At 35.1% G+C, this 15,630-nt stretch overlaps 1 protein-coding gene across 2 annotated transcripts; it reads right to left on the reverse strand.

The window, feature by feature from the left end:
* Positions 1-1,418: 1,418 nt before the first annotated feature.
* Positions 1,419-5,751, reverse strand: LOC127877886 (uncharacterized). Of its 2 annotated transcripts, none has more exons than XM_052424204.1 (6): positions 4,307-4,774; positions 3,792-3,944; positions 3,136-3,269; positions 2,869-2,977; positions 2,395-2,588; positions 1,419-2,094 (listed from the first exon to the last, which is right to left on the reverse strand). In XM_052424204.1, the coding sequence occupies exons 1-6, from the start codon at positions 4,322-4,324 to the stop codon at positions 1,857-1,859; spliced, it is 846 nt and encodes a 281-aa protein (XP_052280164.1). In that variant the 5' UTR covers positions 4,325-4,774; the 3' UTR covers positions 1,419-1,856. The 2 variants fall into 2 exon arrangements, with proteins under 2 accessions (XP_052280164.1, XP_052280165.1); XM_052424205.1 differs by lacking the exon at positions 4,307-4,774 and adding an exon at positions 5,581-5,751 and having other exon boundaries at positions 1,420-2,094.
* Positions 5,752-15,630: the final 9,879 nt, after the last annotated feature.

Below are 15,630 nucleotides of genomic sequence, written 5' to 3' on the forward strand. Positions count from 1 at the left end.
TGAAAATTATGGAATTTCTGATAATGGTGGAGCTGGTAGGGGACCATATTGCTTGACAATAGCCTTGTTTCCTCTTCAATCATATTGTGTAAATGTGTCAGGCGGGTAAGATCAGATGCTTATAACAACTAGTACGTATTTTAGTAAGTTTTTCTCATTCCAGATTCTTCTTGAATATATGGATTCAATGTGGCCTTATATAAAGGCTCAGACCACGACTGAATAGCAAAGAAATGTTGTCTTGCCCATTCCAGATTCTTCTTGAATATATGTATTCAATGTGGTCGTATATAAAGGATCAGACCACAACTAAATAGCAATGAAATGGTTTTTTTTCCCATTCCCGATTTTTCTTGATTAATGTATTCAATGTGGCCTTATAAAAAGGCAAAGACCACAACTAAATAGCAATGAAATGTTGTTTTTCCCAATCCAGATTCTTCTTGAATATAATTCTGTATTCAATGTGGCCTTGTATAAAGGCTCAGACCAAGACTAAATAGCAAAGAAATGTTGTTTTTCCCATTCTAGATTCTTGTTGAATATATGTATTCAATGTGGTCGTATATAAAGGCTCAGACCACAACTAAATAGCAAAGAAATGTTGTTTTACCCATTCCTGATTCTTTTTGAATATATGTATTCAATGTGGCCTTATATAAACTCAGACCACGACTGAATAGCAAACAAACGTTGTTTTACCCATTCCTGATTCTTTTTGAATATATGTGGCTCGTTCTGAGATTTTTGGTCAAAATGGGGTATATGGGCGAAATTGAGTTATTAACATTTTTAGAAGCCTCAATGTATAGTTAATACAGAAAAAATATAGATTTTGCCATATTCTTCTTTTTAATGTTAAAAATATGACCGTAAAAATACCCATCAACACACGAAATTTGTCATTCTGTTCATTTATTTTCATGTCAATTGCATTATGGTTCAATAGATTTATAATTGCAGAGGAAAATCACTCACTCACTGTCCTTTTACAAGGACAAAACTTATAATATTAAATTAATGTAAATTTATAAGACCATTACGAAACAAATTTCGGTTACCATAGCAACCATTTGCAAAAATTTCAAAATAATTGATTTTTTTTTACAAAATCAGTTCAAAGCATTTCCTCACACCTTAAAATGCAAGAAAGTAATATACATATATCAAAGAACTGTTACTTAATACACGAATCAATTAATTGTATACATGTTCTATCTATTTATTTGTTCTATTGATCACAGACTCTAACCGAAATTGAATTACATAGAATACACTTGCTAAGATTTAATATGCGAACCATGATGTATTAAAATTGAAAATTCTTCTTTAAACTGTTCCAATAACAATTATATTTTACATGAGACATTGTTCATTAATTAAAGACTTTTAAATTAATACATGATATACACATAATTATTTTGTTGTAACTATGGCAACAGTATACAATATGAATATCAGTTATAATTACCATCTTCTACATTAAACATAGCAATAATACTACACTCTTTAGTTATCAAATGCAATCAACAATTTCTTACTGTTACATTTATACTATATTACATACTGCATGAAAAATAGAGCCAAGGCTAAGAGACTTAACATAAATATTTACATTAAATTAATGTTTTCAGTTTATATACACAACTATTAAATTTTAAATTCAATTATATTACTTGTCACACTGCATTATATTTCATTTCACCTGGTATTGAGTCATTGTAAGAGTTTTACAAAAACATACTAATGCTGTTGAAGTTGACAATGAGGTATGGTCAGGTTTCCATGGTTACCATACATTATATACATAAACAACATGAACAATCTAAAACAGGGGAACTATTTTAAAATCATTGTTATTTCGTCGGCTTCGGTACATCTGGCCGTGGACAGGTACTGGCACATAATGAGTTATAGAGTGGCGCGATTTCGTCATGAAGGTACCACTGGCGTTCTGCAGACAAGCCAAGTGGCTCCAGTTGGGGGGGCATTCCATTCAGAACGAAAGAATCTTTCTTCAGGATCTTCACAGCCTCCTCAGCATCCGAAGCATATCGCCTCACATACACTATGCCTGGCTTGTCAGAGGTCATTCTGAATTTTAAACAAATACACAAACTTAGATTTCATGTTATAAATTTAGAAACTGGAACCTAACTATAATGCTGTTAAATTATTTTATGATTTTTTAGAAAATATGTATGTTTTATTATCTTTTTCATGTTATATAATTGCTTTTGAAATAAAAATAACAATCGAACAACACATGACTGCCTGTACTGAACTTTTTTATCTAAGCGTTTTTCTGATATCATTGTGTACAAACAGTGTATTGACTTATACCTGTAGCATGAAATGTTTTAAATATGTGGAAAAATAACAATAAATGAAAACCTGAAGTGGTGGTATGACAGCAGATTTGGTATTGGCTTGAATACTGGTTTCAAGAATTCTGTCCAGTTGTAAAACTGGACAGGATTCTCCGGATCTTGTACAAGGTGGGGAATGTTGTGCCCATTGCGGGATGATAGCCTGACTGTCTCCACAACATCTTCCAAGGTGTTGACAGTGGTGTTCCTCCAACGCACCTTTAAGTATATGAAAGCAAAATTTAATGTATTGCCTACAACAACATTTCTTAACCACAGGAGGGAAGCCCATTTTTTTTATTTTTTTTTTATATATGCTATTAAATAAAAAAAATATGGGCTTCCCTCCTGTGTTCTTAACACTACTTTCCATATAATGGTGCTGCAGTATTTTCAGATATAATAATAAATATGCCAACGTATAATAAATGAAATGTGTATTGATAATTAAAGATAATTGATTCTTTATTCTTGCAAACTTAAAACATCAATTTAATACCTTCCACAATCCAAAGTGCCAGTCTGGGCTAAATTTGGTATGACCGGCCTCCATGGTGCTGAACTCAATAGAGTCGTGCAGGCCTGTAAGAACCAGCCACATGCCGTACCTGTAAACAAAGATATAAAATAAGCAACAGTTTATTCTGTCTTTTCAAAACTAAAATTAAATCATTTATGAATTCTTAGCATGAAAATATTTATTAAATAACATTCTTAGCAAATTGTAGTAAATCTATTTTTAACTAATACAAATCAAAATATTTACCCTATGACCGCGTTATTCTTGTTTTGCCCCGAACAGTTGTCCATATGAAGGACCACATTCCTCTCTCCATAACCAAGATGGCTAAAGTGGTGGTGCAGCATTGAGGTCACACTATTGGCCCCTTTTCCAACGGACTGAAAGGCCTTATCAACGAGATAAAATTTCTGCTTCCTGTAAAAATCAACCCAAATGTGGCTTTTTTCACACCAAATTGGCAATGTATAAATAATAGCACATATACATGTCTTACTGGGACATTATAAGTAATAATATATAAACCCCATTGTTGGACCCCATTGTAAATAAGCTTTCAGCTTAATGGGTTATCCATAGGTCCTTAGCATCCATGCTCATATGAACCTACTTTAGTTATAGAACTTCCATATTGTTAAAAGTATGCATACAGCAACAACGTTTTATTTGATGCTCTTAAATTGGCATTTTAAATAAACCTAGATAACTCTTTGAAATTTGTGATACATTCTTTGTCTCATGTGTTATATATTTGTATGTGCTAATAATCTTAAATCTAAATAAATATAAATAACAATTTAAATTTGTTATATATTATAGATCACAACAATTTTTTACAACAAGTTACATTTTATATACATAACAATTTTCTGAAAATTTAACCATGCATTATTTTTATTTACCTGAAGACTCACAGCACACCCCAAAGCATTGACATTTTCGAGGAGTTTTAAAGTACATCGGACCCACTGCCTGTGCCTGTTGAGGATAGAACACCTGTTGGCTGTAGTCGAAGCTGTAGTGGACCGTGGCATCTGTGGCTTTTGATCTTTGTCCTGTTATGAGTATGAAGTTTTAAAAAAAAATCATTACTATTTTGGCTTTGCACACAATTGTTAATTACATTTGTTAATAAAATGTATTGTTAAACCACTGCTAACATGTCAAAAGTATTAAAATATATTGATAGATATGTTTTATATCAAACCTAGCTAATTATATAAAAAATATACCATTAACACTAAGTGAACATGCCTTTATAATTGTATTTACAATTTTGTTTTAATTTATTCATATAACATCTTGGAAATCTATAAGTAACATTTTTGTTTATCAAAATGACATTTTAAATACAAGCAAAAACATAATTGTAATCACTTTTTTAGCATAAACTTGACTAATCACTTTTGTAAAATACCTCTTTTTTTATTTGCATCTGAAAATTGATCAAACTCAAGCTTTGTCCTCTCACATTGCTCCCTGTAATGATCTCTCTGGCATTTTACTTTCTCTAAATGTTTTTGATAATTTTCTAATTTAATTTGTTTCTCTTCTTCTGTGATGTTACCAGACTTTGTAATGTTTTCTACATGTTTTTGACATTTTAAACACAGATCAGTGGCAGGCTTCATCACCAACAAATATGGACACTGTTCTAACCATATTTTCCTAAAAGTGGAAGGCCCCACTTGTTTCTGGCCAGTTCGGTCAAGTGCACCACAATACAATTCATATATATCACTTTTGTTTTTGTCTGATGGAAGGAGGATACACTTTTCATTGGCCTGTGGTGTTCGTCCAGGTAGTGGCATTCCATTTTGGCTACTATAATTTTCAAGAAATGTTTTTACCATCTGGACATCTTGTAACTTGAGTGTGTGTTTAGGCAGTTTCCTGTTATTTCCATGTACTCTGGCTTCAAGACTGTTTACATCAATGGAGCTACCAATCGAAATAATTGTGTTTTTAGACACACCATGAGCGAAAGCAAATGTATTGCGACAAACTACTTGCCCAGCAAAGTAAAAATTCTGCCTTTGCCGTTTTTTATCCACTGCTTTTCTTTTTAATCCAACTGCTACTGGTCCACTCTGCGTATGATTGAAAATTTGGTATTTTACAATCAAATCTAGTTCCTGTTTTGATTTTTCCAAACAAGAAAGCCTGTACGAAATAAGAGTACCCCAGTTTACAACTGAGCTGCATGGTTTGTTTGAGTACAGACGGGTACAACCACAGCCATTTATTTTAAAAGATTGTTGCTTTATGCCTTCTGTATCTAAATAATTACTTTCATTCAAAGAGTTAACATTTTCGTTGCAATCATTATCAATATCAGAACAAGAGTCACAATCATCAGAACCGTCATTTTCATTATTGTAAAAAGTACAGTTCACCAACTAATTCTAACTCTTCGTGAAAGTCTGGGTCTTGATGGCAGGTAAGTTCAGGCGGTACAGTGCTACAACTAGCACATGATAATTGACTGTCTGCCATTTCAAAAGATTAATATTTGACCGAAAATTCTACATTTTGTGTTAATGTAAACAAACAAATGTCAAAGAAGGTCACGGTAGCCATTTTGTTCGTTTTCGTTTCCGGTTTGTTTAATTGTCCGGTTTTCCATTAATTTTTTAACATTTAAAATCAGGTCACATGAAACAGTCTCGCGTTTCAAAAACTAACACTTACCTTTATCGAAAACCAGTAAAATCCACACTGAAACGATACATATATTATCGAAATGTGTATCGATAATCGTCCAAGGTTGAAATTTTATCAATTACTGAATGGCCTACGAATGTAAAAGGGGAGTAATCCATATAAAAGAAATTGTTGATAGGTCAAACGCAACCAATTCATTTTGAATTTACATCGTTAAAACCTGGGTCAGTTGAAATTAATGTTGTTTAAATACTTTTCACACTAACATTGGACAAACTAGAGTAAATTGATCTGAATTTCGTCGCAAATTGCACGACGTCATTTCAAACGTCGTTTTCTCAGAATGAGGCTTGCCAAATTAGACCCAAAAGTCTCAGAACACGCCACATATGTATTCAATGTGGCCTTATATAAAGGCTCAGACCACGACTGAATAGCAAAGAATGTTGTTTTACCCATTCCGATCATCTTGAATATATGTATTCAATGTGAATTCAAGAGGAATTATTGCTGAATGGCAAAACAATTGGTGGTTTTCCTTCAACCACAGAAGCTGGGTTTTTGACAGTGATAATTAAATCATCTGCAAACATTTATATTCTTTGCTAGTTCTTAAGCAATTGATAATATAGTTTTACCTTACAGTAACTTGGCACATTTTGAAATTTTCCCCAAAACAATCTTTGTTCATGGGTATGTGTCATGCCCCAAACATGGTGGAAAAAACAAACACATCCTGATCATGAAAATAAAGACTATGCGTTTTCAAACTATTTGTGATTGTCGTCCCAATGCACACTCTTTGAAACGATTAAGCACATTTCTGGGTTCTCCACAAAGGCTCGCATATGACCACGTGCTAAAATACAGGTTAAAAGCATACTGAACCACTAGTTCATAATGTCTTATTTACTAGAATTGCATGCCTTTTCATTTCTTCAAATTTATTTAAATAAGATAAATGAGGTTGTGGTGGTGTTATGGAGCATTAACTTTTTTCCAGGAGCTGAAAAAAAATAACGGTAAACCATATATCATATGACTCCCGCACAGGCGTATCACAAAGACAGCATATTTTCATGTTTCTGGCCATTTTGCCGTTACATGTGGATTAAATATTTAATATTTTAGCAACAATATTTTTATGCACCCATGACTGGTGTCAGTCAGTGGTCAGAAACACAATATAATATTATGGTCAGAAACACAATATAATATTATAAACTCTGTTACAGTGCTCTAAAATATATGTTAAAAGTCATTTGCAGGAAATGCTTGCATTAATCATTCCTTTAATATTTCAATAATAACTGCTGCAAAAATTCTAAACATTGCAGACCTGTTTACTTCTATGGATTCGCCGTAGTTACTACAGATTATTTGGCTTAACTACGCACTACGGATTTGTACTGAAAAACTACGGAACCATTGATCAAAATGGTCAAATTTCACTTTTTAATTGACTTTCGCTTATTTTCGGTCTTTGCGGGTAGTTTATCAATCATAATCATTTTGGCGCTTGCGTAGTAAGAAACGTTAAAATTCAAGCCGCCCGGGGAACGAGTGCTGATCGAGCTTGTCGAGTTGTCACTGAACAACAACTGACTTGCGTATTGGTTCGCAAATTTAGCCGAATATATACGATTTTACGTGGCTATCCAGAATTCACATCTCTCTCTCTATTGCGGAGAATACCGACGATAGTTGATGTATCGGGATTGAGCACGCCTGTTTTTACACAAGTCCAAGATGGCGGCAAGCAGACGAGAAATTGCGATTAACGGCAAAAATAATTAATACCATTCAAATTAACAACGGATATCATATGGTCATTAGGGAATATTGTAATGCGTGTGTCAATTCACGCAAAATACTACGTTTGAGATAAAAATAAAATATTTATCAGAAATATGTACCGTGATTGTGCGTCACGGAAACAAGGAGCTTATGATCAAATGGTGTATTTAAGAATACATAGATTTTAGTAAGTTTAATATGCATGTGGATAATATAAAAATGCTGTCAAACATGCACTTAAAAACAATTTTAATTCTGTTACTTATAATCATATTTATAATGCTTAATGTTTCCCAATTTCATGGTTTATCGCGCTTTTTTTTTCCAAATTCATGGTTTATCGCGCCATTTTTCCCAATCCAAATGGCAAAGGCTGTTACAAATAAAAGCAAATAAAATCACGTAACAGATTTATTTATTAGCAAGTACATTCATCTAATGCTTTATGTACCGTTAAACTGATATGTGACCCAGTCACGGTGTTTTAATGCTCAATATGATTGAAAAGGTTAAAACTACTGACAACAGCCCAAAACTACTGAGAGATGCCCTCCATACTACTGAGAAGCAATCGAAAGGGTAAACAGGTCTGACATTGGATTATCCGAATTTTACTAAATCTTTTGTTTTATCTGAAATATGGCTAGTTATTTTTTAGTATTTTCTGCATGAAATCGGGTAGATCACAATCAATGGAAGACACTTATGTATTTGTTATATAAGACTGTCTTTATCGCTTTCACAATATAGAAAGGATTGTTTGATTTAAAGAATCAACCTTACCTTAAACCGCACACTGGCTGAAGCCATTATTGGAATTTGCCTGACCCCGATACGTATTGAAAGAGGAAGGAACCCAGACTAATGTACTGCATCATCAATATGTGTATATTGAACTGAACATAAATTTGAATCAATAAAAACATTAATGGAAGCATTCTCCGGACTGGACAATTGATGTATAAACCGAAAATCGCTTGGAAATTTTTATGGCTGATTGGAGAACACTTCAAATTTGGAAAAGGGGGTTCCTGAAAGGGGCCAGCCATCCGACCAGCAAGAATTTCTTTATCTATTTTATGCTTAACTATATCATTGAATTCTAAAACAGATTTCAATTTATTTTAATCTCTTGGTTGTCTGGGGCGAGAGTAGTGTAAATTAAAACCATGTGAGAAACCATTAAAAATTATCTCAACATCAGCCTGATATCCATAATAGGGAAGTGCTTTTTGAAAATGATCGAAGTTGATGGGTTATGGAGCCAGTGACATTTGGTCAAAATTAATGGGGTCTAGCTGAGCGAATTACACCACTGTGGGCACCTCTGTTGAAACGAGGTCTGGGTGACTGCCCCAACAATTAGAACATGTATGGGAAAATCGACAAACAGGCCAAGAGCAGGCACCCTTGTTGTAGTCCAGGCATGGGTACATGGTACCGACTCCCTGTCCACTAGGAGTTTCAGTACTACTAGGTTCCAACAATATGTCCCCTGATGGTGTACAGCTCCACCACAAGTTGGTATATATCACTTCCCATTAAGCAGGGCTGACATCCTGCTGTAGCAAAAAAGACATCGTAAGATCTCCAAGCAAAACCAGCCCGCTTGTTGGCTGCCTCCCTAATATTATACATATATTCTAAAAGATTCAGTGCCACAATATACATGTAAATTGATATGTAAATTATGAAGGCATAGATCCTTTGATGTTCTGATTTTTGGGACTTTTCCTCCCTGGGCCTGGTTTTGATTGTCCCATTGGGTCCCTGGTAAAGGATTACCAGGGACAGTACTCTTGTAATTCGGATCAAACCTTTGAGATAAATGTTAAAATTACAAACTGTCCAAATGCATTCTTTCAATTGCATGTCAGAAGACTTCACTTGTGCATCGAGTTCGGTCTAGAATTTCGTTATATAATGGCTCAGACCAGGACTAAATAGCATAGAAATGTTGTTTTCCCCATTCCGGATTCTTCTTGAATATATGTATTCAATGTGGCCTTATATACAGGCTCGGACCACATCTAAAAAGCAAAGAAATGTTGTTTTCCCCATTCTGGATTCTTCTTAAATATATGTATTCAATGTGGTCGTATATAAAGGCTAAGACCACGACAACTTTGGACAGCTTCTGCTCGAGCACCTTGTCGTCACTTGTATAAATGCTAATTGTTACAAACTGCACGAGCAGGTGCACAAATACCACAATTCCAGTGACAATATATGCTGAAGGCTGTCAGAAGTTGTGGAGTTCTGGCACTAGCGTAGTAAAATGAATGACTTTAATCACCGCCAGCACCGACCAGACAATAATCTGGCGGGCTAAAGGCGGGGGAGTGCATGCATTTTTACGGCAAGGCTCTTTATCAGACCCTGCCCCTAAATCCCGCATCTGAAATTGAAATAATCAATGACTCTTACATCTGCTTTGTTTAATTTCTCTCAGATTTTGATTTCTAAATTCCTCTTCAATCATATTGTGTAAATGAGTCAGGCAGGTGAGATCGGAGTATAATGACTATGAGTCTATATATTTAGAACATTAAAAACAACTTGTCACAACTTACACATCCACTCGACAAATGCTGCAGTATGTGTTCTCAATGACTTGCCGATACATCCTGTTGAATTTCACTTTGGGCAGCTTCTGCTCGAGCACCTTGTCGTCACTTGTATCAATGCTAATTGTTACAAGGTGCACAAGCAGGTGCACAAATACCACAATTCCATTGACAATGTATGCTGAAGGCTGTCAGAAGTTGTGGAGTGCGGGCACTAGCGTAGTAAAATGGATGACTCCAATCTCCGCCAGCACCGACCAGACAATAATCTGGGAGTGCATGCATTTTTACGGCAAGGCTGTTCCTCAGACCCGGCAATTAATTATCCCGCTTCTGAAATTGAAATAACCAATGACTCTTACATCTGCTTTATTTAATTTCTCTCAGATTTTGCTTTCTAATTGTCCCCTACCGGTTTCACCGGGGGGACTTATGGTTTGCGCTCTGTGCGTCTGTCTGTGAGTCTGTCTGTCTGTCACACTTTTCTGGATCCTGCGATAACTTTAAAAGTTCTTTATATTTTTTTCATGAAACTTGAAACATGGATAGATGGCAATATGGGCATTATGCACGTCATTTCATTTTGTTCCTACGTCAAAAATTCTGGTTGCTATGGCAACAAATAGACTAGAAATACTGCTAAAAATGGTGTTTTTCTGGATCCTGCGATAACTTTTAAAGTTCTTAATAATTTTCCATGAAACTTTCAACATGGGTAGATGGCAATATGGACATTATGCACGTCATTTCATTTTGTTCCTACTTCAAAAATTGTGGTTGCTATGGCAACCGAAAAAATATTCTGAAAATTATGGAATTTCTGATAATGGTGGAGCTGGTAGGGGACCATATTGCTTGACAATAGCCTTGTTTCCTCTTCAATCATATTGTGTAAATGTGTCAGGCGGGTAAGATCAGATGCTTATAACAACTAGTACGTATTTTAGTAAGTTTTTCTCATTCCAGATTCTTCTTGAATATATGGATTCAATGTGGCCTTATATAAAGGCTCAGACCACGACTGAATAGCAAAGAAATGTTGTCTTGCCCATTCCGGATTCTTCTTGAATATATGTATTCAATGTGGTCGTATATAAAGGATCAGACCACAACTAAATAGCAATGAAATGTTTTTTTTTCCCATTCCCGATTTTTCTTGAATAAATGTATTCAATGTGGCCTTATAAAAAGGCAAAGACCACAATTAAATAGCAATGAAATGTTGTTTTTCCCATTCCAGATTCTTCTTGAATATAATTCTGTATTCAATGTGGCCTTGTATAAAGGCTCAGACCAAGACTAAATAGCAAAGAAATGTTGTTTTTCCCATTCTAGATTCTTGTTGAATATATGTATTCAATGTGGTCGTATATAAAGGCTCAGACCACAACTAAATAGCAAAGAAATGTTGTTTTACCCATTCCTGATTCTTTTTGAATATATGTATTCAATGTGGCCTTATATAAACTCAGACCACGACTGAATAGCAAACAAACGTTGTTTTACCCATTCCTGATTCTTTTTGAATATATGTATTCAATGTGGCCTTATATAAAGGCTCAGACCACGACTGAATAGCAAAGAATGTTGTTTTACCCATTCCGATCATCTTGAATATATGTATTCAATGTGGATTCAAGAGGAATTATTGCTGAATGGCAAAACAATTGGTGGTTTTCCTTCAACCACAGAAGCTGGGTTTTTGACAGTGATAATTAAATCATCTGCAAACATTTATATTCTTTGCTAGTTCTTAAGCAATTGATAATATAGTTTTACCTTACAGTAACTTGGCACATTTTGAAATTTTCCCCAAAACAATCTTTGTTCATGGGTATGTGTCATGCCCCAAACATGGTGGAAAAAACAAACACATCCTGATCATGAAAATAAAGACTATGCGTTTTCAAACTATTTGTGATTGTCGTCCCAATGCACACTCTTTGAAACGATTAAGCACATTTCTGGGTTCTCCACAAAGGCTCGCATATGACCACGTGCTAAAATACAGGTTAAAAGCATACTGAACCACTAGTTCATAATGTCTTATTTACTAGAATTGCATGCCTTTTCATTTCTTCAAATTTATTTAAATAAGATAAATGAGGTTGTGGTGGTGTTATGGATGCAGTGTCTATTTGATACCTTTGGCCACTTGGACAGTGTTTTCATTAACTCCTCCATAGACACAAAGAACTGGTTCTTTAAATCAAACAGACTCAAGTGCCAAATGCTTAGGATGCAGTCAAACAAACTAAAAGAACTAACTTAAATATAAATGCATGTTAAGTTACATGTGAATGCAAAGAGTGTTTCCGAGAAATAGACCTTTACAAATGATTAATGACAATTACTCCACTTTTTTCTTCGAAAAGTGAAGCTAAAAAAGATATCAAATGTATGATACGGAAATCAATATTTTAAGAATTCTATGAGCATGCATTTTGCCATTTGTTAACTCACCTGAGCACAACGTGCTCATGGTGAGCTTTTGTGATCGCCTTTTGTCTGTCTGTTGTCTGTTGTGCGGCGTCAACATTTGCCTTGTTAACTCTCTAGAGGCCACATGTATTTTCAATCTTCATGACTTTGGTCAGAAGATTGGTCTCAATGATATCTTGGATGAGTACCAAAATGGTTATGGTTACTTAAAAAACTTGGCTGCCAAGGGGCGGGGCATTTTTTCCTTATATGGCTTTAGTAAAATCTTGCTAACACTTTAGAGACCACATTTATCATTTATTGTCTGATCTTCATGAAACTTGGTCGGAAGATTCATCCCAATAATATCTTGGACAAGTTCGAAAATGATGCCGGTTGGTTGAAAAACATGGCCGCCACGGGGCGGGGCATTTTTCCTTATATGACTATAATAAAACCTTGTTAACACTCTAGAGGCCACATTCATTTTCCGATCTTCATATAAATTGCTCAGAAGATTTGTCCAAATGATATCTTGGATGAGTTCAAAACTAGTAAACTTTGCTTGAAAAACATTACTGCCAAGGGGCGGGGCATTTTTCCTTATATGGCTATATATGGCTGTAGTAAAATTTTGTTAACACTCTATAGAGGCCACATTTATTGTCCAATCTTCATGAAACTTGGTTATATCTAGACAATATGAAGTAGTTCTCATCCGTTCTTCACCAAATTTAGTAAGAAGTTGTGTCTAAATGATAGCTAGGTCAAGATCAAATATGGGTCATGTCGGGTCAAAAACTAGGTCACTTAGTGCCGTTCAAGCATTTAGCATGGTGTCCGCTCTCTAATTAAAGTAGTTTTCATCCGATCTTCACCAAATTTAGTCAGAAGTTGTATCTTGGCAATATCTAGGTCAAGTTGGAATATGGGTCATGCCGGATCAAAAAGTAGGTCAAGGGGTCACTTTGTGCATTTAAATATTAAGCATGGTGTCCGCTCTGTAATTGAAGAAGTTTTCATCCGATCTTCACCAAATTTGGTCAGACGTTGTGTCTAAATGATATCTAGGTCAAGTTCAAATATGGGTCAAAAGGTAGGTCACTAGGTCATTTAGTGCATTTCAAGCATTTAGCATGTTGTCCAAAACCTTCAAACGGGCGTATCTTTTGACAGTTTGGCACTCTTGTTTACAAAATGCTTTATAAACACAATTAACTCTTTTTTTATGCCCCCAGATCGAATGATCGGGGATATATTGTTTTTGGTCTGTCTGTCATTGTATGTGTGTGTCATAACTGGGGACAGTACTTAAGACCATCTTAACAAAGTTCAAATCTCCTTATTGACTTTCTGCTTTCCATTATATTATGTACCCTTGTTCGTATTTGTGCTTCATGTACGGTTCGGTTTAAAGCTTTTTCTGAGCCGTTAGAATTTTCTCTCCAGTAGGAATTTTGTTCTGAGTTATTTCTTCTTTAAAGAAGTTCAGGAAGAAATCATTCTCGTCCCTGTTTAACTCTCTTCATCCCTCTTCCACTTCTTGCAGTCACTAAAACAAACAGATAGAAAAACATATTAGAAATGCAAAGTTGTGCAAGTTCTGTGCGTAACGTCATAATGCGTAGAATTGATACATACCTATAATATACCAAAATAATAAAGAGAATATAAATCTTAACTTAAATAAGTTTGATTCCCTGGCCTTTGCACCATTTCCCTAACATTTTCAGTTCCTCACTGTCCCGAAGGATACCCGGCTACAGAAAGTCCGCATATTTATGCGGAAAATGTGCTGACAATTGTATGTGGAGTATTGGAACACATTTTCCACACCTTTTTCGCAGTTTCAGAATTTATCCAAAAAAAGAGAGAGGAAGTATGCGGACATTTGTATGCAGAATAATATAGAAAACTGCGGACATTGGTATGCGGAAACCATAGATATATGGGGACATTTATATGTGGAAACAACAAATTTATGCGGAAAAATGCGGACTATTATATGCAGACAATTTTCCGCATACAATTACAGACTAGAGATACCAGTGGGGGTAGTCTATAGTAAGAGTTCAACAATTAATTGTTGAGTTTAAATTAAAAAAAATAATCAAAATGTTATCTTTTGAAATCTCCTTAACATGACAGTTTCATCATTTACATATACTCTTGACATAATTGGATGAACATCACTGAAAAATGACTGACAAAAATCTTTCAAACATGAAATTTTATTTTCTTTAAACTAATCTCAACGAATATTTACACTCTTAAAAGTTAAACAACGGATATTTACACTGTAAACACAATGGATATTATACACTTTTAACAAAACATGTTTACAAGTACTCTAGTGTTTCACAGTCCTTCACTTTATTATGCTCCCTGAAATAAAATTTCGGCAGAACATATTGTTGCCAGTTTGTCCTTCCTTCCTTACTTCTGTCACACTTTTGTTACCGTTTTTCATAGCAGCTTCAATACTTTACCAATCTCTTTCATATTTCGCATGTAGGTACCTTGTATGGACCTCTACCTTTTGATGAGGTTTGAGGTCACTGGGTTTAAGGTCAAGGTCACCAAGGCTAATAATAGATTTTTCGTCACACTTTTTTAACAGTACCTTGCATGGACCTCTCCCTTTGTATGATGTTTGAGGTCACTGTGGTCAAGGTCACCGAGGCTAATAATAGATTTTTTGTCACACTTTTTAGCTCACCTGATTGCTCAGGTGAGCTTTTGTGACCGGTCTTTGTCCGTCGTCCATCCGTCCACATTTGTTCGTAAACACTCTAGAGGCCACATTTATGGTCCGATCTTCATGAAACTTGGTCTGAAGATTTGTCCCAATGATATCTCGATCGAGTTCGAAATTGGGTCATGCTGGGTCAAAAACTAGGTCACTAGGTCAAAAAAAAAGAAAAACCTTGTAAACACTGTAGAAGTCACATTTCATGCCCAATCTTCATGTAACTTTGTCAAAAGGTTTGCCTTAATAATATGTTGGTTGAGTTCAAAAGTGGTTCTGGTCCGTTGAAAAACATGGCCGCCTGTGGGCGGATCAGTTTTCCTTATTTGGCTATAGAGAAACCTTGTAAACACTCTAGAAGTCACAATTTTTGCCCAATCATCATGAAAGTTGGTCAAAACATTGGTTTTATTGATATCTCGGACGGGTTCGAAAATGGTCCAGATCTGTGAAAAAATCAGTGGGCGGGGCATTTTTCTCAATATGTATATAGTGAAAACATGTGAACACTCTAGAAGTTACATTTTTGGCCCAATTTTCATG

This window comes from Dreissena polymorpha, chromosome 4 (assembly GCF_020536995.1).
Source record: "Dreissena polymorpha isolate Duluth1 chromosome 4, UMN_Dpol_1.0, whole genome shotgun sequence".
In the NCBI taxonomy this organism is placed as follows: domain Eukaryota; kingdom Metazoa; phylum Mollusca; class Bivalvia; order Myida; family Dreissenidae; genus Dreissena; species Dreissena polymorpha.

What these genes read in the sequence shown, in the direction of transcription:
- LOC127877886 (XM_052424204.1), bottom strand. An exon ending in GGCACTTTGGATTGTGGAAG is followed by an intron (nt 2,589 to 2,868) that starts GTATTAAATTGA and finishes ATATACTTAAAG; the next exon opens with GTGCGTTGGAGGAACACCAC. An exon ending in CTGTCATACCACCACTTCAG is followed by an intron (nt 2,095 to 2,394) that starts GTTTTCATTTAT and finishes TTTAAAATTCAG; the next exon opens with AATGACCTCTGACAAGCCAG.